Here is a 23,149-nt window from a genome sequence, read left to right as displayed (position 1 = left end):
TCCCCGCACCCTTTATTCCTGTCATCTTTTCATGTGACAATAAATTGGAGAGCCCTGCTCTGAGGGAGCAGTGCGACTCTGCTGCCCTTCAAAATGAGAGGCCCCTATGTGTAACCAGGAAGCAAGAGTATTTGAAAAATAAGAGAGAAAAAGAAAAGCGCGGGATGCAAAAAAAAAAAAAAAAAGAATCGGCAAGTCCAAGGCAACCATAACTTCTTCCCTCCATTTGCCGACTGAATTCACGTCCAAGAATCTTCTGGAACCTTCCCTCCCTGCTTCCACCTCGCCCCACCCCGACTTCAGGGCCTGGGCTTGGAGATTTCACACCCCATACCCCTTCTCCGCCCTCCTGCCCGTCTGCCACGCCCTCCTGCTCCCCAGGGCCCTACCCACCCCTTGCTCCGGGGTCGCCCCTGACGCCCAACCGCGGCTGACGTCACACGCTCCAGCCTCAGTCCACCCTGGGACCCTGCATTTGGCAGCCACGCGAGCCCCTCTCCAGCCCAATCAAGCGGCCGTCGCCCTGGAGACTGAAGACCCCTACTGGGGTCACCCCTTGCAGCCTCCTCTCCCATGCTCGCCAGTCCTCATCACCCCCGCCGCTTGCACCAGACCCAGGCGCTCGTCCTCCGCTTCCCCTGCACCCCGGCCTGCTCACACCTCGGAGCTTGTCCCCACCTGGCCGTGCCCAGAGTCTGCCCGCCGGGTATCCCATACACACCGCTGGGCCTCACTGCCTCTCGGTGAGCTGTGGTGTCTCGGGTCCTAGTCCCCACGAAGCTGCGACCGGCAGGCAGCTTTCTTCCCTGCGCGGGGCTCGTTCCCTGAGCCCAGGCCGCTCCGTGGCTGCAAGAGCTACCTTCCCACCCACGTGTCCCCAGGTGTGCGCACAAGCCCAGGGTGAGACCAGGGGCTGCTCCCTGCAGAGGCCGACCTTGCAGGGGCGACTCTGTGAGTGCAAGGGGCTGCAGGCGTTTTATTATAGAAGGTAGAAACGTTATACAGGTAAAGGCCGCCCTCTTAGCGCAGTGGGCAGCGCGTCAGTCTCATAATCTGAAGGTCCTGAGTTCGAGCCTCAGAGAGGGCAGCTGTTTTGTTGTGTACGATGGCAGCAAAGATGCTTAGAAGCAGCTAGAAGGTTCTAGAAGCAAAGCACTTTGGACCACGGGAAAAGAGTAGGTGTGCCAGTCAGGTACCAGAGGGTAAGGATGAGTCACCACCCGAGAGCAAGGTGTACAGAAGCAGGGTACTGAGCTACAGGGCGGCGTAAATACATTGTTATGTAAACTCGCAAATAAGTCAACCTCGCTCATAACAAAAGAAACTCAGATCACAGCCACAGGAACGGCTATTGTCCCCTCTCCCAGGAATTAAAATTCACAAATGGGGCCAGGTGCATTGGCTCACATCTGTAATCCCAACACTTTGGAAAGCCAAGATGGGAGAACAGCTTAAGCCCAGGAATTTAGAGACCAGCCTGGGCAACATAATGGGACCCTGTTTCTACAAAAAATAAAAATGAAAAAAAATTTAAAAAATAGCCAGACGTGGTAGCAAGTACCTCTAGTCCCAGCACCTCTGAGGTGGGAGGATCCCTTAGGTCAAAGCGGCAGTGAGCTATCATCACACCACTGCACTCCAGCCGGGGTTTAAAGACAAAACAAAACAAAACCCTCCACAAATGAGAAAACACACACTGTTGGCGTGAATGTAGGCAAATGGACACCAAGCGTTGCTGAAAGCTAAATTGAGTCAATTCCTCTGGCAACATCTGTGAAAATCACAGTCTCCTAGACCGCTTCCAATCTCTTTTTCCCCCGACCTTCCTCGGCTAGGAGAAAGGCCTTGTCTCCACCCTCGCTGCAGACCCAGCTTCCAAGAGCCAGGAAGACCCAGGCAGTCAGCGCCCAGCCTCAAGAGATCCAGGAGAGGGGGATGGGGCGTGGGTTAAATGACAAGCTCTGATTCTATCTCTAGCTGAATCCTTCTGTATGTTTCATTACAATACCTTCTAATTATTTTGTAGTTTATTCTCTATTAGTTATTTAGAAGTATATTAATTAATTTCCAAAATAGAAAAATTCTAGTTACGTTTTTATTATTTATATCTTAATTGCATTGTGGTCAAATAATATATTCTGTAAAACTTAAATCCTTTGAAATGTATGGCTCAGGTATATGGTCGTTTGTAAATGCTGTGTGTGTGGGAGGGGTGGGGTTGTATTCTATAGTGGTTGTAGGCCTTGTTCTAAGTTTTCTAATCATGTTATTCAAAGCTTCTGTACCCTTATAAATTTTTTGTCTATTTGAACTGCTGGTCACTGTGAGATACAAATTTGTCTTAATTTGTTGATTTTTCTTTTTGTATTTTGAGGCTACAATAACAACTACATAAAAATAAAATTATTGTGCTTCCTGATGAATTGAACCTGAACTGAACACTTATGAAATGTTCACCTTTATTTAAATATTTTTTGTTTTATATTATCTAATATTAACATCAACTTTCTTCGATTTGTGCAAAGTATCTTCATTATGCTGTACTTTCTGTGCCCTTAAGTTTTAATGTATCTTTCAAACACAGTTGTGATTTTTTAAAATTGTTATATGATCTCTACAGATTAATAGGAATATTTAAACCACTTACATTTAATGTAATTACTGCTATATTTGGATTTAAATCTATTATTTCAGTAAGCTTTTCCTTTTCAGGTTCTTCTTTGTTCCTTTTTTCCTTTTTCCTCTTTTTTTGGATTATTATTATATATTATTCCAATATTTTCCCTCTTTGCTTGGAAGCTGTACACTTGTTTAATATTCTTTTAGCAATTAACCTAGAGATTACAATGCTACTCCTTGATTTATCAACACTGCTATTAGGACTCTTATCTTATTTCCAGAAAGCATTTTAAAATTCTTGTATTCCCACTCCCAATTATTACCCTCCCAACTTGTATGTCTTTATTTTTAATTCTCTTGGACATAGGAGTGGAATTACTGAATCATATGGTAACTCTATGTTAAGCATTTTGAAGAACTTCCAAACATTTTCAAAGTGACTGCAACATTTTCCAGTCCCACCAGCAATACATGAGGATTCCAATCTCTCCACATCCTTGTCAACACTTCTTACTGTCTTTTTTACTCTAGCCATCCTAAAAGATGGCAAGTGATACCTCCTTTGGGTTTGTTTTCTTCCATGCAATAGTCCAAAGTGAACAGCTTATCTCGATGTCTGACTCATGCACAGAGGATGCTTCTAGGATAGAAGCATCCTGTGTTTCTGCAATGCCCTGGGGCCTCCACATCATTTGCCTTGAGCTGGTAGAAGTGGAACAAGACCCTGGAGGGAACAGTCCTACTTCTTTAGGCCTAGCCCAAAGCTGACACATATTATTCACTCATGATCCACTGGCAAGAACTCAGTTCCTGACAACACCTACATGTTGCAAAGGATGGCAAACTTGGCCCTTGGCATTGCAGCTTTCTCCCAGGGAAAACTCTAAGCCATGAACTTCAGTGGGCAGCTGGCAGTCTCAGCTATACAAACACCAAGCCAAAAAGAGGACGCTGATGGAAGAAGACTAGAAAGCAGGCCTTATGGCTTTTTTTCCAGGAGCTGGGGCCTTTCCAGCCCAGTGAAGCCCAGATATACTACTACACTGTCACATTTTCAAACATGAGGAAACTGTCCTGAAACAGTGAGCTAGGTAGCTTTGATTAGCACCAAACACCAGAATTAGCATCAAGACTTTTAAAAAGTCAAATAAAGTGAAGTAGCATGAAGCAAGGAGCTTCTCCGTCATTGAAGTTAGGCACAAAAAGGGAACCTGTCCTCAGAACATGGCTAGACCAGCTCTAGGAGTTTTACCTGAGTCAAGAGTTGAGCATTGTTGGTCTATCTATCACAGTCTGAAAGTTGGTACGTAGTCTTACATTTCTTGAGCTTTAAGATTCCAAAAATTCCCCACTTAAAAAAAAAAAAAGTTTACAAACAAAATTAAGTCTGGTCGAAAATTCCTTCCCCACCCTGGAATTTGCTGAAGGCATAAGCAATCCATCACAATGAGTTTGTGACTTGAAAGAAAGGGACACATATCCAGGCCATTTTGCTTTCTGCTTTGCTATTTTATTCATTGCAAAGGGATCTCAAGTTTCCCACCAAAACCCAGAAATCAGTAGTAGAAAGATAACAAAGGAAAAAGCTCCAAGCCATCTGATTAAAGTCTGGGAGTGTGGGCTGAAAGCGGGGTATTGGAGGGGAGGAATGACCTGCCACCCAAGCTAAAGCAGAGGGGATGGCAGGTGTTAGAGGTGTCCAGCACCCTGAAGCCATCCTCACAGCCACACCAGCCCAAAGACTGGGTCTTCACTGGCAGGACCATGCCATGCCACCTTTAATACAAGAGCTGGTAGACGATGGCACTGCTCTTGGAGCCCATGACCAGATACTGGTTGTCAGAGGATACATCACAGCACAGGATACCTGAAGACTCCTCTATCTAGATAGATGGAAGGGCCAAAAAAGGGGTCACACTTGGGGCAAAGATTGGGCCAGACATGGAGGCTTCATTTAGGGCTGTTTCAAGGCTCAGTGTAGACCTAAGGCTCAGGTGGAGGACAGGGCCAGGTCTCAGGGCTCAAGGTGACTTGGGAGTTCATAGGATCTGAAGTCCTCTTTCCTCTACTCTGTAAAATGGCCCTGGGTGCCATCTCAGAGGTGTTTTCCAACACCCACTGGAATCCAACCAACTGGGACCTGGAGCTATAAGCTCTGAGTGCCTGGGTTCAGGCATCTCTCTGTGTTCAGTACCTGAAACAACTTTTGTAGAGAAGGTGCCTCCAAGCCACTGAGGCGCGTATCTATCGCGGTCACAAAATAGCTCCCTGGTGAAGGAACAAACAGATGAGAGGCCAGACACCAATCCTGCATTCTAGTTCCAGCACTGTCCCCAACCAGACTAAGGGCAAGTCTTTCTCTGCCTCAGTTTCCCTATCTATGAAAATCAGACACACAACCCAAGCCATTCCCTTATCTGCCCCCACCCTCCTACCACATGCAGGATCATGGCTATCACAGAATAACAGAACAATCGGATTGGGTTCATGCCTCTTCAGTCTGCCTGCGTCTTCGGGCTATCATTCTGTGCAGGATCTCCCATTACGGAGGGAGCCAGAAAAGGAAAGGGGGGTGAATAGAGAAAGAAGAGACGACAGCAAGTTCACAATCGGACACCCAGAGGTGTCACCTGGCTTCTTACTCACCACAGGAGGCAAACTTGAGGCTGTGGTGGCGGGTGTATTTTTTCATGACAGCCTTAAACTGCTCATTCCGACGAGTGTGAAGGAATGCGATATCACTTGTTCTCAAGCCCGCCAATACCCATTCTTCTCCGGGGTCATGGGTAATGCTGAGGATCTGTTTGTGGAAGCAGGTTTGAGGTCAGCACTCAAAGTTGCCAACACCATGCTTTGTGCCCACCTCTCAAGCTCACACTCCCACCCCTGCCTCCATGCATGACTCCACTGCAGGTGGCATTCTGCCAGTGGTGGCCAGCCAGGCACCTCATTCTGTAAGTCGTGTTGGTGCAGCCTCTGGTAGTTCCTCAGGTCCCAGGAATACAGGGTGGTGTCTTCACCTCCTGTCCAGAATATATTGCCAGTGATGTCCACACATCGGGACCCGTATACAGGAACTTCGTGCTTCCTGGTGGGTGGAAAAACAACGCAGAGGGTCACTGAGTGGTTTGGGCCCCCGGGAAGTTTCAGGGTCAGGAAGCCCCTAGGACTACCCCAGATATATCCTCTACACTGACTCGCCCAGCCCTAATGCCAAGAGCCCTAATGCAAAGACAGGAAGAGTGAGCCTCACTGGCAAGCCCTCCCCCAGGTACACCCGAGTGGCTCTGGAGGGAGCTCATACCTGATCAAGATTTGGTTCTGCAAATCCCAAATCTCAACAAATCCATGGAAACAAGCCAAACAGATATGGGCATCAGAGGAGACAGCCAGAGAATAGCACGTGGGGCCCGTTGAGGTCAGCCGTGCCCTGACCTGGGGGGTGGGTGCCAGGTCCCAGAGAGTCACGGCCTGGGATGCACCCCCTGTGATCAGGCTCTGCTCATCAGGGAACAGCTTGCAGGTGACAACACAGTCCTGGGGATCCTGTAGGAAGGGTTCACACACTGGTATCCCCTCAAGGCACTGACCCTGGGTCTCAAATCAGAGGCCCTGTCAGAGTTCCCTGAGTCCTGCTTTGGACCCCCCTCACCTGCAAATCCAGCTGGGCCTGAGGGGCCTTGTCTCCCGCCTGCAGCGCACTCTCATCCCACACCCTGATGTAGCCGGAGCCACATGTGTACACGTGGTGGGTTGAGCCGCTGATGGCCACAGCGTAGACCCTCTTTCCATGGAGGAGTGTGCCAACCTTCCAGGAGCCGTGTGGGGCCCTCTTCTGCCTGACCACAACTTCATCTGGAATGGGGGGCTGGGCAAGGAGAGGGTGGGTAGCAGTGGCCCTGACCTGCTATCATTAATAGGACAGCCTACCCCTGTCTTCCAGCTAGATTCTTAACCACCCACCCATCCACCCATTCACCCACCCAACCCCTGGTTCCCAGGGTCACAGCTCTTAAAGAAATGACACTGTGAGCTGAACACCTACTTCGCAGGATGGGGGAACAGGGAACATAGCTCAAAAGCAGCAGGAGCCCACGACACCCCCCTACCTATGGGAGAGAGAGTGGAAGTGCAGACACATGGTTTCTTGATTGGGGGTAGGTGGGAAAGGAAAGATCCTGAGTACAAAACAAAATGAGACACTTACAATTGCTCTGAGCAATGACAGGACTTCTTCACTGGGAGGGGAAGAAGAGTAAGGCTGGCCTGCAGGGAAAGAGCAATGCCCACCTGCTCACAGAGTCCCACGCTTCAGGGAGAAGGCCGCACTGTTGACACCAGGCCCCCGTTCCCAGTCCCCCATCTGGGGCCCAGCTTGGGCGACCACACGCACCACCATGACTGGTACTCACCAACCTCAGAACCCAGCAGGAAGCTACGACACACAGAGAGAGGGAGGGAGACAGAGCGTGAGCCACAGAGCTTCCTGCTGGGATCCCCTTTCCCCAGGCCAGTTGGCCATCCCCACCCAGCCGTGTTCAAGCAAGACCTGCTTGGGCTGGACTCTGCTGCTTCTCCTAGTTGTGCCTCAGGGAGCCCAGCGGCCTGGAGCTCAGATCTACCCAGGCCCTGGAGGTGCCACTGCTGCTGGGTCACCGCGCTTGTCTCTTGATCAGCAGGGCTGTGCTGTACTGGGGGGCCCGGGGGCTGCCAGGGCACTCCATACAGACTGCCCAGTTGGTGCTGCACTTGTGGCTCAGGCTGAGAGGAAACGCCAGAGCTTTCTGGTACATCCCTCCTCTCCTCTGGCTCACCATCAGCCCCGAGCATTCTGAACAGTGCCTCTTCCTTCTCGCCACTCACGTTCTTAGATCAGTGAGGTGCCTGGACCACCTGGTTCTAGGTCTTGAGAAAGAGACCCGCCAAACAGATCCCGGGTTCCCAATGTGTCCTGATCCCCTGTAAGGTGAAAAAAAAGGAGAGGCAGCTATGCACATGTACTCTGTAGGGTCTCTTTAGAAGGGGCAGAGAATGGCTCCTTTGATGAAAAGATTCACAAGACTGGTTGCCAACTAACTTTTTCTATTAGGTGTTGGCGGCAATGACGTTAAGGGTGAAACTGTCACACAGGCACTTTGAGATGTTAGTGCCAGGCATTGTGTTTTTCCTTTCATGCACATGGACTGCATTTCTGGTCATTTAAAAACCAAACTCACTGGCTGGGCACGGTGGCTCACGCCTGTAATCCCAGCTTTTTGGGAGGCCGAGGCAGGCAGATCACAAGGTCAGGAGTTTGAGACCAGCTTCGCCAACAATGTGAAACCCCATCTCTACTAAAAATACAAAAATTAGCCGGCCGGGTGGCACATGCCTATAATCCCAGCTACTTGGGAGGCTGAAGCAGGAGAATCATTTGAACCCAGGAGGCAGAGGTTGCACTGAGGTGAGATCGCACCACTGCACTCCAGCCTGGGCAACAAAGCAAGACTCTGTCTCAAAAAAATCAAACTCACCTTTTCATCGGGCTGTACATATTTCCAGTGAGGGCTCATGCCTAAGCTAAATAAAGTATAAGGCAACAGGAAACTCCACACACACCATGTGTCTCTCACCTCCTAGAGGGGTTGGAGGAAACCCCAAGAGACCATGAGAATATAAGGTGTCCTACTTGGACGGGGCAAGGCTATCTAATGATGAAGTTGGCTTGGAGGTGATTACTATTTCCTACACTATGGGATAATTCTGAGAACTGGCTACAATCACTCAAGTAGAACACTCGGCATTGTACAAGGCTAGCGGTAAACAATCAGTGGAAGGTAGTATACTTATTTGAGGCCTGTGTCAGGGACCAGAGCTTTGAAGATTTAAGCAGACCAAACACCCTCCCTTCAGGAAGGCTCCTGACCAACAGCCAGCCCTAGGAAGGCCCTGAAGACACCCAGGGTTCTAGGAACAGAGCATATCAGGAGCCTTAGGGATGGGACAAGACAATGGGCGGGGAAAGGATCTTCCACTGAGAACCACCAGTTTGACCGCCAGGCTCAATAGCTGCCTCTCAAACACCCATAAACTCTATGGCAAGTACGGGGCGGGGGTGGGGGGCGCAGGCTGCCTGCCCTTGGGAAGATGCAGGGGAGAGTTTTACTTCTCTGTGTGTTTGGCCCTGAATTAAATGCTTTACATAGCTGATCTCATTTTATGCTCACAACTATATGGGCCCCATTTTATAGATTTTTAAAAACTGGAGCTCAGAGAGCATTGGGTCCATGATCAAACTGCGAGAAAACAGAGAGAGGAGGTTCGAACCCTGTCCTGCATAGCTCTAAACCACCTCCTTTCCTACCTCCCTATTAGAAGGAAGGCAATATCCACCATTATCACCAATGCAGTGACCTTTAACCTAGTACTTCCACTTCGAAAAATGTACCCTAGAGGTGCACTTGGATATATGCAAAATAATAGATGTACCAGCTGGAGACCAGCAGCATTGTTTCTGACAATGTTGGAATATTGTTTGTTTGTTATAACCTTTGCAGAGCCAAGATTGCACCACTGCATTCCAGCCAGGGATTTGGCAGATGACTGGCCAAAGCCCAAATGGCCATGGGAGGGGACTGGTGCAGTAAGTTAGAGTATAGTCATATGGTAGAATAGTATGCAGCTATTAAAAATAACAAGGACACGGCTGGGCACAGTAGCTCACGCCTGTAATCCCAGCACTTTGGGAGGCTGAGGCAGGCAGATCATGAGGTCAGGAGTTCGAGACCAGGCTGACCAATAAGGTGAAACTCCGTCTCTATTAAAACTACAAAAATATGCTGGTTGTGGTGCCACACACCTGTAATCCCAGCTACTCAGGAGGCTGAGGCAGAAGAATTGCTTGAACCCGGGAGGCGGAGGTTGCAGTGAGCCGAGATTGCGCCACTGCACTCCATCCTGGGTGGCAGGGTGAGACTCTGTCTCAAAATAAATAAAATAAAATAAAATAACAAGGACACATACATTGATATGGAATATTCCAAGGTGTATTAATAAGTGGGTGAAAACTGCAAGGTTCAGAAAAATGTGCCAAAGGTGCAACTTTTATGTAAAAGAAAAATGGAAATTAAATTCATCTTTGTACATAAGAAATGAGAAACAGTGGTTGCCTTTCAGAGATGGAAATTGGCAAATAGGAAAGAAGCATGGGAGGGAGATCTGTCACTGCGTAACTCAGTACCTTTTCTGCATTTCTGGATATTCAAACCTATGTTAAAAATGGTTGGATCTGGAGCCTTTCTCATCTTGCCCCAAATGTTGATCCTCCTGATTCTTAGTTGTTTAAACAATTTAACACACTCTGCCTGACTGGCATCAGGCTCCTCTAATTGGAGACACCAGGACTGAGTATAGAGCAGAGAAACTCCCAGCAGAGACCACCACTGCTCAGACCCCCTTTTGCAGGCTACATAAAGCTTAAAAGCAGTGAAGCTATTTAACCAGGGCTTCAGACTCCAAATTCGCCAGAATTTCACCCTAAGAATAAAACAAGGCTTTCTAGAAACAGCAGGAAGAAGAGTCAATATCACCGATTCCCTTCTCTTCTCTCTCCCAGAGCTAGGAACACAGAGATCCCTACCCCCTTACCAGACAACTCTCTTTTCAAAGGCCCCAAAATGCTGGTGCTGGGGGCTCACCCAAACCCCCATGGCAGGAAACTCACCTCTGAAGGAAGAAGGTCAAACCCTAGACATGGGAAGTCAGCCAAGCTGAGACCCAGCCAGGCATAAGAATTCCCACCCCTCTCCCAGCCCCAGACCCTCCCTTCCACACCCAGGTGCTGCCCCTATCCCGCGGTGCTGCTGCTTTTAAACGCGGGCCTAATGGATCATCCACCCCTGGGTCAGAACCTCAGTCAGGTATCCTGGCCCTGAAAGGCTGTCAATCAATCACCAGGTGTGGTCACACAACCAACCCAGCTGAGCCAAGCTGCTGTTGGTGGTATCTCAAGTTAACCTGTGAGTCCTTGAATTGGGGGTAGTAAGACAGGGATCCACCAAGTATTTTCATGGCAGAAGGCAAGATAGAGGGAGACATTTTTAGGGGGATACGTCTTTGGACTGGATTCAAACCACCCTACAAGAGCCAGTGTCTGTGCAAAGATGGGGAGTTGAGTTGAGCTGTTCGCCAGAGCCAAGAGTCAGATTCTCAGCTCCAGGTGAATCTCCTTTGCCTGAGAAGGCTAATCTTGGCCTGAAGGCAATAGTGGGTGATTGTGGGAGGGACATGGGGCCACTTTCCTCTTCCTCCCCTGATCTGGCCCCAACTTGCCTGGCTCTGGGCCTCCCATCTTTTACCAGTGTCCCTGAAAGCAAAGACTGAGGAACCCTCTCTTTTTCGTGGCTGTCTCAGCCAGTGGTTCTTACATTGCAGCACACATCAAATCCCCTGCAGGCCTTGTTAAGTGTGGTGGACCCATTCCCAGAAGTTCTGATTCAGGGCTGGGCACGGTGCCTCACACCTGTAATCCCAGCACTTTGGGAGGCTGAGGTGGGCAGATCACTTGAGGTCAGAACCAGTCCGTCCAACATGGTGAAACCCCGTCTATACTAAACATACAAAAATTAACTGGGTATGGTGGTGCACACCTGTAATCCCAGCACTTTGGGAAGCTGAGGCATGTGGATTACCTGAGGTCAGAAGTTTGAGACCAGCCTGGCCAACATGGTGAAACCCAGTCTCTATTAGAAATACAAAAATTAGCTGGGCATGATGGTGAGTGCCCGTAATTCCAGCTACTTGGGAGGCTGAGGCACAAGAATTACTTGAATCTGGGAGGTGGAGGCTGCAGTGAGCTGAGATTGCACCACTGCATTCCAGCCTGAGTGACAGAGTGAGACTCTGTCTCAAAAAAAAAAAGAGAAAGAAAAAGAAAAGAAAGGGAGGGAGGGAGGAGAGAGAGAAGGAAAGGAAGAAAGAAAGAAGAAGGAAGGAAGGGAAGGGAAGGAGAGGCAAGGAGAGGAGAGGGGAGGGGAGGGGAGGGGAGGGGAGGGGAGGGGAGGGGAAGGGAAGGGAAGGGAAGGGAAGGGAAGGGAAGGGAAGGGAAGGGAAGGGAAGGGAAGGGAAGGGAAGGGAAGGGAAGGGAAGGGAAGGGAAGGGAAGGGAAGGGAAGGGAGGGAAGGGAAGGGATTTTGATTCAGTAGGCATGGGGTGGGGCCCGAGACTGTGTTTCTAACAAGTTCCCGATGCTGTTGGTGATGCTGCTGCTGCTGCCACCAGGCTGGGGACCCACATCTGAGAGGCACTGCGGGAACCCTTTAGTCTGACGGTCCCTTTCTGGAAGGAGAGGAAGGGGTGATGAAGCTGGACCCCTTTCCTCCTCCACTCCTTGTTTTTGCCTCCATTCCCTGATCACCCCTTTTCCCCCACTGAATCTACTCTCTCCTCTCCTCTGGCTTCTTTCTCATTCATTGGCTTCCTTCTTTTGAAGAAGTCCTGAGATGGCTGCTACTTACAGAGGAATCTTTTACTAACCCTGATCCCCAATTTCCAAAGCTCTCCATCTCTCTCTTCTCCCCTCCACCTCACTTACACACCCCTTATCCCCAGAACATCTGTGGCTGCCTATTGCCTTCAAGATAATGTTGCTGGAAAAAGATGGTCCTGATCCAGACCCCAAGAGTTCTTGGATCTCATTCAGGAAGGAATTAAAGGCAGGTCACAGAGCGCAGTATGAAAGAAAGAAATTTATTAGAAACCACCCTGTTGTAGAGTGGAGCATCCTCAGAAAGCAGGAGGAAGAACACACCATCTTTTGTTAGTGTCTCTACTTATAACCGTAAGGAGTGGCCGGACACAGTGGTTCACGCCTGTAATCCCAGCACTTTGGGAGGCCGAGGCAGGTGGATCACCTGAGGTCACGAGTTCGAGACCAGCCTGGCCAACATGGTGAAACCTGTGTCTAGTAAAAATACAAAATTAGCCAGGCATGGTGGCATGCCTGTAATCCCAGCTACTCGGGAGGCTGAGGCAGGAGAATCACCTGAGCCCAGGAGGCAGAGCACTGAAGCAACATTGTGCCACTCCACTCCAGCCTGGATGACAGAACGAGACTCCATCTCAAAAAAAAAAAAAGAAAAGAAAAGAAACCATGAGGAGCTGTAATTAAACTTGGAACGTGCAGATGTGCTCGCTAAAGGTAAGGGCTATTGGTGCTATCAGTGACCATTAACCCTTCAACCTAAACACACTTGTTTACATTACTCTTAATTAAAGTGGGCTGTGTTCTTAGGACACCTGGACATTCTGCAGGCTTAGTGGGAGATGCTCTCCATGGCTATAAATTTTCTGTAATTATAACTGGTGGTCAGCTTTGGATGTGGCTATTTTCAGACCATAAGCATTAAGCTGCTCACTTCAAGATGGAGTCACTTTAGTCATGTTTTATTAAACCAGAGGCCTGGTAAGCCAGGGTTCCTATACCAATAATCCCAACTCCTGAGCCTGGTATGGAAGATCCATCCCCATCCACTCGTCCCTGGCTTGTACTCTGTGTCCACCAAAGCTCATTCCCAATGGACTGAACTGTACATTTCCACACTCATGCTTTGCTCATGTGCTTCCCTCATACAGGAATACTGTTCGTTGCCCACTCATGGGTCACATGTATGTTTCCATGCACTCTGGGCCAGGCTCGTGCCAGGTACCAGGGACCAGACATTGGGCTAAGGCCCAGCCCAAGTCCTTGAGGAGCTCCGATTTGAGAGTAGGGACGAGGGGGCCACATACACATAAATCCCCATCCTGACACGTGATCCATTTTTGGTGCGTTCTCTCTTTTTTCATTCTCATAAGAAACACAACAGTGAGGCACACAAAGCACGGGTCTTATCCCCAAATTTGGAAATGGGATCATTAACTAGAGGGCTCAGTCCCTCAAAGAGACTTGTCCAAGATCTCCCTAAATGGGCAGAAGAGCAAGCTAGGCTACAAATCCGGGCCTGTAGGACTTTTTAAAAATGTGTGTTTATGAGCGAGCCTTAACACAGGGGTTCTTTATTCTGAGTGCGAATCCTTCACCAGACACTCGTGTGACAATGATCTCCTGCCAGTGTGTGGTTTGCCTTTTAATGGTGTCTTTGGATGAATAATTATTCTTAATTTTGCAGCCATAAAAAAACGAGTTCATGTCCTTTGCAGGGACATGGATGCAGCTAGAAGCCATCATTCTCAGTACACTAACAGGAACAGAAAACCAAACGCTGCATGTTCTCACTCATAAGTGGGAGTTGAACAATGAGAACACATGGACACAGGAAGGGGAACATCACACACTGGGGCCTGTCAGTGGGTGGGGAGCAAGGGGAGAGAGAGCATTACGACAAATACCTAATGTATGCAGGGCTTAAAACCTAGATGACGGGTTGCTAAGTGCAGCAAACCACCATGGCACATGTATACCCATGTCACAAACCTGCACATTCCGCACATGTGAAAAAAAACCTGAAAAAAAATTCTTAATTTTAATTCTACTGTTTCTCTTTTAAGGTGAATTCTTGAGTCTTATTTGGGAAACGTTTGCAGATCCCAACATCATGAAGCTATATGCTCCTTGGTTTTCCTCCTGAAGCTTCATTATTTTACCTTTCATATTTATGTCTATGAAATTCAGGACATTGGCAATATCTGAAATAGATTGCAGGGAAAACAAAGGACACAGGACAGCATCCTGGGCCTAAGCAGAGGCAGCACGCATGGTGGTGAGAACCCCAGGCCTGCCACCTCCAAGCAGTATGAGCTTCGATGGATTACCAGCCGCTGCCTCAGTTTTCTCATCTGTGAAATGGTGTTGACAAGATTAGATCCTTCCTGAAGCTGTAGTCAGACCCAGAGGTTAATAAGGCCTTTGACTGTGCCGGATTTCAAGTAAATGCTCAATTCTTAGACAAGGTACAATGAAAAGTAAAATTTATTCTTAAAAAGTAAATGCTCACTAAGGGTTGGCAATTCTCTGGGGCTTCAGAGGAGAAAAAGTAAAGTGAGGCTGGTGAGAAGGCCCTTATAGTGAGCGAGGGCAGCTCCTAGAAGATATTTCTAGAAGGGGCATCGGGTCTGGATCACGGTTGGCAGGCCTTGTCTGAATTCTCGTAGTCTACTCTCATAGCTGTCCTGGGAGGGAAGCTTACATTTAAGCAGACTGAGGTGCACAAACAGAGTTGAAGTAATTTGCTCAAGGCCACACAGCAAGGAAGTGGTGGAGTTAGGGTTTGAGCCCAGGCCTCCTCCACAACCCCACATGGCCCTCTACAGGCTGCAGGGAGAGGAGCGGAAGGAACTGAGCCATTTGCCTTCAACAATCTGGACAGGGCGGCTTCTGTACACTCTTGGACCAGACACTATACACTGCTAAGAATGGAAGTGTCAGATGCTGAGAAGACATGGAAGTGGGGTTGGGGAACATGGGGGTAGGGGACTCAACTGACACATTTGAATAAAAGTGAAAACGGCAGCCCGGCACAGTGGCTCATGCCTGTAATCCCAGCACTTTGGGAGGCCAAGGTGGGCAGATCACTTGAGGCCGGGAGTTGGAGACTAGCCTGATCAACATGGTGAAACTCCATCTCTACTAAAAATACAAAAATAAGCTGCGTGGTGTTGGGCACCACGCAACTAATTTTTTTTGTAATCCCAGCTATTCCGGAGGCTGAGGCAGGAGAATCGCTCGAACCAGGGAGACGGACGTTGCCATGAGCCGAGACCGCACCACTGCACTCCAGCCTGGTGACAGGGTGAGACTCCGTCTCAAAAAAAAAAAAAAAAAAAAGTGAAAATGGGGACAGCCTGAGGAGTTGCAAGAGTCAGAGAGCCGTGGTTCTTAAACCCAGAGGCAAGTTAAAGGCAATTGGTGCTTTAGAAATAACCGGATGGAGAGAGAGTGCATCCTGCTGTCCCTCAGCCGTGGATAGAGGGACCCAGCTTGAGCTCAGGATGTGCCATAGCTGAAATTCAGGTGTATGTGGGCAACAGGTGGGACCCCCTTGACCAAAACTGTCAGAATCAGGGTAGAGTGGATTCCACGCAGAGAAAGCAAACAGGGCTGATGATAGTAATCAAACACACCTGTGCCCCTTCCCCACCACCTTTCCATTCCCGTGGTCAGTTGGCACAGTCTTACTGACCCTGCTGTGCTGGGCACTGAGGAGACGAGGCCGGGCCCACAGTGCTGACCATAACCCGTGTGGAATTCCCTCTTTGAAGGGAAACTGACCATTGAACTGGAGATTACAAGTTAGAGTGGAAAGTGACATGGTGGCGGAGGGCTGTAGAGGGGCAGGGTATGTGAGCCCAGAGAAAGTCACATAACCTGGAAGTGAAAGGTGATAGGGAGTAGGTAAGGTCGGAAGGATGGAAGGACTCAGCGGGGGAAGCGGGGGTAGCAAAGAGCATAGGAGAATGTTCCAGGCAGACAGAAGGGCAGAGGCAAAGGATTGGATTTTACCAGTTAGGAGAATTTTCTAGGGGCTGGAGCACAGAGGGTATGTGTTTTGGAGGCAGGGTGGGCAGGAATGTGTCCTCCTTTCCAGAGAGAGTTGGAAGGCATTTGGGGGTGGTTCTGAGCTGGGGAGACATAATCAGAGATGGGTTTCAGAAGGGGGACTCGGCCTGTTCTTCTATGGATCGACTGGGGGGGAGGGAACAAGACTAGAGGCTGGGACCCAGCTAAAAGAAAGATGCTCCACATCACCAGTCATCCAGGAAATGCACATCAAAGCCACATGCAATAGATGACTTCACACACCCCAGGATGGCGATGACAGCCACCAAAACCACAGAAAATCACAAATTTCCGTGAGAATGTCGGGAAAGTGGAACCTCCTACGTTGCTGATAGGAATGCCACAGGGCAGCCATGGTGAAAAACAGTTTGGTAGCTCCTCAGAGTTAAACATCTGACCCAGCAGCTCCACTCATAAGTATATGCCCCAAAAATGGAAAACAGGGACTTAAACATTTCTTGTACACCAGTGTTCACAGAAGCATTATTCACAATAGCCAAAAAGAAACCACCCAAGTGTCCACCAACTGAAGAATGGATCAAAAAAATGTGGTGTAACCATACAATGGAGCATTACTCAGCCATCAAACAGAATGAAGCTCTGATACACGCTACCACAAGGGTGAACCTGAAAATATTACGCTACGTGAAATAAGCCAGACACAAAAGGCCAATACTGCATGATTCTATCTACATGAAATATCCAGAAAGGGCCAATCCTTAGAGATAGAAAGCAGGTGAATGGTTGCCAGGGGCTGGCAAAGGGGAATGGGACGCCACTGCTTAATGGGTCTGAAATTCCTTTTGGGGTGACAAAAAAGTTCTGAAACTAGAGGGTGGTGATGGTTGTGCAACATTGTGATGTACCTAATGCCACTGAATTGTACACTTTAACATAGCTAAGATGAGCTGGGCGTGGTGGTGGGCACCTGTAATCCCAGCTACTCGGGAGGCTGAGGCAGGAGAATCACTTGAACCCAGGAGGTGGAGGTTGCAGTGAGCCGAGATCAGGCCATTGCACTCCAGCCTGGGCAACAGGGCGAGACTCTGCCTCGGGGAAAAAAAAAAAAAAAAAAAGCTAAAATGTTAAATTTCATGTTAAGTGTATTTTACAAGAAAGACCCAAAACCAGACATAGGGTCATGAGTTAAGGGTCCTGCAAATCCCAACAGCGTTTTTCCTTCTTCCCCTTTAGCCAGCAAACTCCAGGCAGTTTAGCTGGTGGTTTTCTTCCCTTTGCTCCCCTAGAAGAGCCACTCAGCTGCAGGTGCCCCAGCCCGGAGGCTATGGGCAGCTGCAGTCAAATGGCGGGTGGGGCCCCAGCACCTAGTGGGCCAACACAAAGGCCAGAGATGGGGTCATCTGGGCAGAACTGCGACTGTGGGCCTCCAGATCTTTATTTGAGGGCTGGCGCGCCCTCTGGCGGGCACCTGGAGAGGTAATGCATGGCCTGGCCCCTCCTCGCTGCTCCCCTAGTCCCTGACGCTTCCTCCCATCTCCTCCCTCCCTGTCACGGGGAGCCCCAACTCCGCATTCCTTGCCAAGTATGGTGGCCTTGCCCTTCCCACAAGCACGGTGGCGTCTCCCGCATCGTGCATTGCTCTTCCCACCCACCTCGCGTCCCGTCCCTGCCATGGGGAGCTTGCATTCCAAGTCCTGCATTCTGATTTCTGTCCTGGGTCCATCTCTTATCTCCCCAGGGACCTGTTACCAAAGCCCCCTGCTCAGTCACTCTCAGGAGCCCGCCGGCAACTTTCCGCCTCCCCCACAGTCCTCGACAGCAACTCTACAATGTGGGCCTCGGAGCAGGATTTCACTCGATTTGTTTTGTAAGAAAAGGGTACTTTTTGTTGCTGTTGGTAGAGACAAGGGTCTCACTGTGCTGAAGCTGGTCTTGAACTCCTGTTCCCAAGCAATCCTCCCGTCTCAGCCTCCCACAGTGCTGGGATCACAGGCGTGCGCCACCGCGTTGCAATGGCTGCACTAACCGCACAGAGCGTCCTTGGGATTCTGGCCTGCAGGGCGCGGCGTGCGCGGCCAGGCTTCCTACGCCAGGGTCTCCGAGGTCATCTCCGCCTCCCACAGACCCCCATGCCCCCACGCCCGGAGGATCCACGGGAAGCTTCCCACCAGGAGCTCGGCCCCGCTACCCCAGGACTCCGGCCGTGGGCAGCTGTGATAGGGCTACTCCTCCGGGTCGGACGGGGTCGAGCCCTCGCCTGGCCGGCGCCCCAGGGCCTAGTTCTTGGATTTTCCTCCCGCGCTCCCGGAAAGCGGGCAGGGGTGCAGCGAGCGCGCCGGCCGCCAGGGGGCACCAAGGGCCGGGGGCAGCAAAGACTCCTTTTGGCTTCTCCACCCACCGCGCAGGGCGCAGACCTCCGGACGCAGGGCCCCGCTCCCCTGCCCCCTTCCACACCGAGGCCGGAGCGGAGGCCTAGGGTCAGAAGCGCGGGCCCACGACCGACGCAAGGGCAGACGGGCCCTCGGGCGCTCACGCGCAGTCTCCAACTCCAGCCGGCCTCGCCGGCGCCAGCACCTCCGCGGGAGGCCCCAGCCTGGGAGCACGTGGGCCGCGGGGCTGCGGGCCGATGGCGGGGTGGGGACCAGCAGACGCGCGGGGATCCACGGCAGAACAGCCCCTTACCGTGGCGGGGGCGCTGGGGTCCCTCGGGGCAACCAGAGGACACAGGCTCGGTGCCGCAGGGCAGTCGGGAAGGCTTCCTGGAGGCTGGGCTTGAGCCGAGGGTGGGTGGGATTTCGGTGGCTGGTAGGGGGTGGGGGCCACGCCTCAGGAACACTGGAGCCACTTGGGGAACTGGCGGCACAATGGGAGATCCAGGAGGAGGAGAAAGCCGGAAAGCGAGCAGAGGTGGCCCAGACCGTGTAGGGAAGGCCTCTGAGACCCTGGCCGGTACAGGATGTGCTAAGGACCACCTGGTCTGTAGTGAGTCTCCGGGCCTGCGAGCTAGGGGAAGGGGCTACAGGATCCCCGCCTTCCCCCAGGCTGGGCCGTTCCCCAGGAGAAGGCCAAGGTTGGCCTATGTAGGGTTCCCCAGCAGGTGGTCAAGCCCTGGCCTGTGGACGGGGCCTGCGGACAGTGCTGGAATGGAATGGAGTGCAATGGAATGTGTCCGAGGATGTCCTCATCCTCTCCAGGCCAGAAGATAACAGATGTGCAGGAGTGGAGATTTCAGAGACAGAGAGAACAGGAGAGAATCCAGAAGCCTCTTCCCAGAACCCCTAGCCCCTGCAGAGAGAGGACCCCCAGGCCTCCGGGAGGCTGTGCAGATGACACAGGAGCTCTGCTCCTCAGCACATGGACGCCCTGCTTAGGCCTCTCACCAGGCTCTCCCCTCTACCTGCGGGTGCCTTGAGACAGGACAGCCATGTTTTCCTTTGAGCTTCCATTTCCCCTCCTGACCTGGCCAGAGCAGGCCCAGGTGTTCTCTGACGTCCCTTCCAACGTGACAGGCCGAGATGGGTGTGTGTACCTTGCACTGCAGGGACAGAACATGCAGATCCCGACTGAAGGAGAAAGACTTTAATCCTCCCCCTTCCAGGCCCAGGGCTCCAGTTAAGACAAGCAGAAGTGCTATTGTGCGGGGTACTGGAGTCTCCTGTGCTCAGGTTTCTTGCTGTCCTGGTAAGGCCTCCACTGCACCCACATGGCTCAAGACTGGTGTGGTGAACACCAAAGCTACAAGGTCTCCTGGGTGCTGGGGTCACGTGACTTCACGAGGCTTTGCAGGTGTCTGACTGCCTTCTTCACCCTCTGGTCGTTGGGGTCTGAGCAGATGACCTGCCCTGGATAGTAACCAGTCTACGGAGAGGGAGAAACCATCAGAGTCCTAGGACCAACCCCACCCTGCACTGACCAGGAGCCTGAGGCCCAGGGTCACATGGGACATCGATGGCAGATCTATCAGGTTATGTCCTCTGGGATTCTCAATCCTCCATGAGTCCGAGCCTTGATCCTGCCACTGCAAAGAAACTGTGGACCCTGCGGGAAGCCAGGGCTGCAGGACTGCTTGTCCCTCTCTACGGACTGTCATGTCTCAGAGACCTGCAGAGGCTGTCCATCAGCTGGAAAGGCTGGGGTGAGCCCTGGCCTTCTGAATTCTCCTCTGGCCCCGGTGAGAGACCCTATCAGCCCCTGGTTTGCTGCATGACCAAGGGGTCATCCCATCCATCTCTGGGCCTCAGTTTCTCAAAATGTAAATCCAGGACTTGGACCCCGTGGCCAGGTCCCTCCAGGGTCTCAGTGCGTGGTCTAGAACAGCCCAGAGGAACAGGGCTGGCTGGTCAAAGGGAAGAGGGAAGAAGAATCCTGCTCTCCCCTCTCCCCAAGGTGTGGTCTGGGGGCTCCAGGGGCTGCCTCCTCCCATGCCCAGCTCCCAGGATGCCTGGGGTGGAGCAGACTTACACGATGGCATCCCTAGGACACTCTACCAACGTCCCGTGCCACGTGACAACCTTTCGGATACGAATGGCTCCTTTGAAATACTCAAGGCAGCACTCCTGGCCGACACCAGCCCTCGAGCTGCAGAGAGCTGGTGCAGTACTGTCTGTGTGAGGGTGTGGCCTGCAGGGTGTACCATGTGTACCACTAGGTGTGTCTGTGGATGGGGGGTCTGCAGGGTACTCCATGTGTGTGTGTCTGTGTATGTGAGGGGTCTGTGTCTGTCATGTGTGCATGTGCGTCTTATGTGTGTCTATGGGTGTGGGAGGGGTCTCTGTGTGTGTGTCTATGGGGGGGATCTGTATGTCTATGTGTGTGCATGTGTGTCTGTGTATGTATGTTGGGGGCGGTCTGTGTGTGTCCTTGTGCGTGTGCCTATGTGTGCATGGGTATCTGTGATCTATATGTGTCTGTAGATGTGGGGTCTGCAAGGTGCACTGTGTGTGTCTATGTGGGGGTCCATGTGTGTCCATGTGTGTCTGTGTATGTGGAGGTCTGCAGGGTACACTGTGTGGTGTGTCTATGGGAGGGTCTGTGTGTGCATCTTGCTTGTGCCCATGGGAGAAGGATTTGGGGGCCTCCTGCATGTGTGCATCTGTGCATGACTGTACATCAGATGTGCACGCACTCAAACCACCACCCCCTTCACCACCTCTGGGCCAGGCTCTGGCTGAGCCTTTCCCGGCAGCAAGTAATTCAGGCCTCACAACCATATCTGGGAGGCAGGTTCTCTATTACCCCGTTTTACAGATGATCAAATGGAGGCCCAGAGATGTGAAGACACTTCAGACCTCAGTTTTCTCATCTGTGTGAAAAAAAAAAAAAGATATCCAAAACTTGGAAATGGGCAAAATGATGATTATGTTGCTTTTAAAATTATATATTATACATTTTCTACGCATTTCTCCCCCAGCTGTCCTCGGACTCTCCCAGGGATAAAATTCAGTTTGACTACCTCTGATTGGGGCCCCGACCTTTCACAGCCCTGTGAACTCAGAGCAAACTTACAGCAAACTTCAGGGTGGGACGACGTCATTTGTCTGATTGAGAAGATAACCCGACCTCCAGTCCTCACCCTAAGTACTTCTTCATCTGGCTGTTCATTTGTATCCTTTACAACAAAATGGTAATCGTAACGTGTTTTCCTGAGTTCTGTGCACTGTTTTAGCAAATTACTGAACTGGAAGAGGGGGTCATGAGGCCAACCTCTTCCCCAATTTGTAGCCATGTCACACAGAAGCATGGGTAACCTGGGGACCCTCTACTTATAACTTGTGTCTGAAGTGCGGGGCAGTCATGTGGAACTGAGCCCTTAACCTGTGGTGTCTTCACTAACTCTGGAAGTGTCAGTTGTTAAAACTGTAGGACACCCAGTTGGTGTCTGCAGAGAATTGGAGAATCGTGTGAAAAACCAACACATTTGGTATCAAAGGTCTTGTGAAAAGCAGTTTTTCTTTACTACCAGTAACAGGTGATGACCCTATTTTCTCCATACTGTTATACTGTCCTGGTGTCCACAAATAGATTCTGCTGTAGGATTTATTGAAGAAAACCATCACCTAGAAATGGACTTTTACTAAAAATTGTTCAAGGATTCTGGGACAATAAATCCTCATCTTAACATGCAAAAAGAGGGACACAGAGAGATTTCAGATTTTTAAAAATCTGATTTCTAACTTCTTTAAGACTCAATATTTGGCATTACTGGAATTGCTTTGCTGCCTATCCAGAATTTGCTACAGCTGAGTAGAGGCTGCCTTCTTTAGGTAGGACATGCACTCTTCAATTCTCCACCCTGCCTACTCCTTCTTATCACTCTGAGCAGCCTCATTCATCTATCTGACTTTGAGGACATTTGAGTATCTCTGGGCCTGCAGGGATGCTTATGAGGATTTGGAGTTTGCTGGTGATGGTTAAGTCTCATTTACTAGCGATTGCTTTTCTCCTGTTTTTATCTGTGGCATGTCAGAAGACCTGGAACATGAGGATCTGAAGGAACAGTGATGCTCCCAGTCCAATTATCTTAAATAACTGTCCCACATTCAGAAAACCTCCAGTGGTTTTGAACCTCATTCTAAACTAAATGTAGACTAGCTTCTGATCTAAGTAGCCTGGGGGCCAGAGACAGCATACGCCTTACAGAGCTCACAGGTGGGCATGGTGAGGAGAGGGTGTGTGGCACTTGGGGGATGGCAGAAGTTATCTTGTCCTTTTCTTGCCTGTGTTTTCTGGTCCCTTTCTTACTACTTACTATTGGGCCTGCTGTTCTTCGGCTTCCTGAGAATTAGCTTGCCTGCTCCTATTATTGCTTAGAATTTTTTTTTTTTTTTTTTTTTTTTTTTTTTTTTTTTTTTGAGACAGAGTCTCGCTCTTGTCACCCAGGCTGGAGTGCAGTGGCACGATCTTGGCTCACTGCAGCCTCCGCCTCCTGGGTTCAAGTGATTCTCCTGCCTCAGTCTCCTGAGTAGCTGGGACTACAGGCATGCAACACCATGCCCGGCTAATTTTTGTATTTTTAGTAGAGATAGGGTTTCACCA

The 23,149-nt window shown here is 50.5% G+C and overlaps 1 protein-coding gene and 1 non-coding gene across 2 annotated transcripts; one reads left to right on the top strand and one right to left on the bottom strand.

The window, feature by feature from the left end:
• Positions 1-1,014: 1,014 nt before the first annotated feature.
• On the top strand, positions 1,015-1,087 carry TRNAM-CAU (transfer RNA methionine (anticodon CAU)). Its single transcript has one exon. It is a non-coding gene; the product is annotated as a tRNA-Met (tRNA).
• A 3,035-nt stretch (positions 1,088-4,122) lies between these two features.
• On the bottom strand, positions 4,123-10,380 carry LOC139359777 (TLE family member 7). Its single transcript, XM_071083705.1, has 10 exons — positions 10,322-10,380; positions 7,169-7,578; positions 7,032-7,054; positions 6,827-6,885; positions 6,272-6,487; positions 5,924-6,165; positions 5,566-5,707; positions 5,266-5,419; positions 4,814-4,887; positions 4,123-4,502 (listed from the first exon to the last, which is right to left on the bottom strand). Exons 2-10 carry the CDS (start codon positions 7,447-7,449, stop codon positions 4,398-4,400), a joined length of 1,296 nt encoding a protein of 431 aa, XP_070939806.1. The 5' UTR covers positions 7,450-7,578; positions 10,322-10,380; the 3' UTR covers positions 4,123-4,397.
• Positions 10,381-23,149: the final 12,769 nt, after the last annotated feature.

The sequence above is a fragment of the Macaca nemestrina genome, chromosome 18 (assembly GCF_043159975.1).
Source record: "Macaca nemestrina isolate mMacNem1 chromosome 18, mMacNem.hap1, whole genome shotgun sequence".
Taxonomy (NCBI): domain Eukaryota; kingdom Metazoa; phylum Chordata; class Mammalia; order Primates; family Cercopithecidae; genus Macaca; species Macaca nemestrina.
This window is presented reverse-complemented; position numbering and strand designations above follow the sequence as displayed.

What these genes read in the sequence shown, in the direction of transcription:
- LOC139359777 (XM_071083705.1), bottom strand. Translation starts at nt 7,449, where the DNA reads ATGCTCGGGGCTGATGGTGAGCCAGAGGAGAGGAGGGATGTACCAGAA. An exon ending in AGGCCCAGCTGGATTTGCAG is followed by an intron (nt 6,166 to 6,271) that starts GTGAGGGGGGTC and finishes CCCTTCCTACAG; the next exon opens with GATCCCCAGGACTGTGTTGT. An exon ending in CTCTACAAAAGTTGTTTCAG is followed by an intron (nt 4,503 to 4,813) that starts GTACTGAACACA and finishes CCATCTATCTAG; the next exon opens with ATAGAGGAGTCTTCAGGTAT.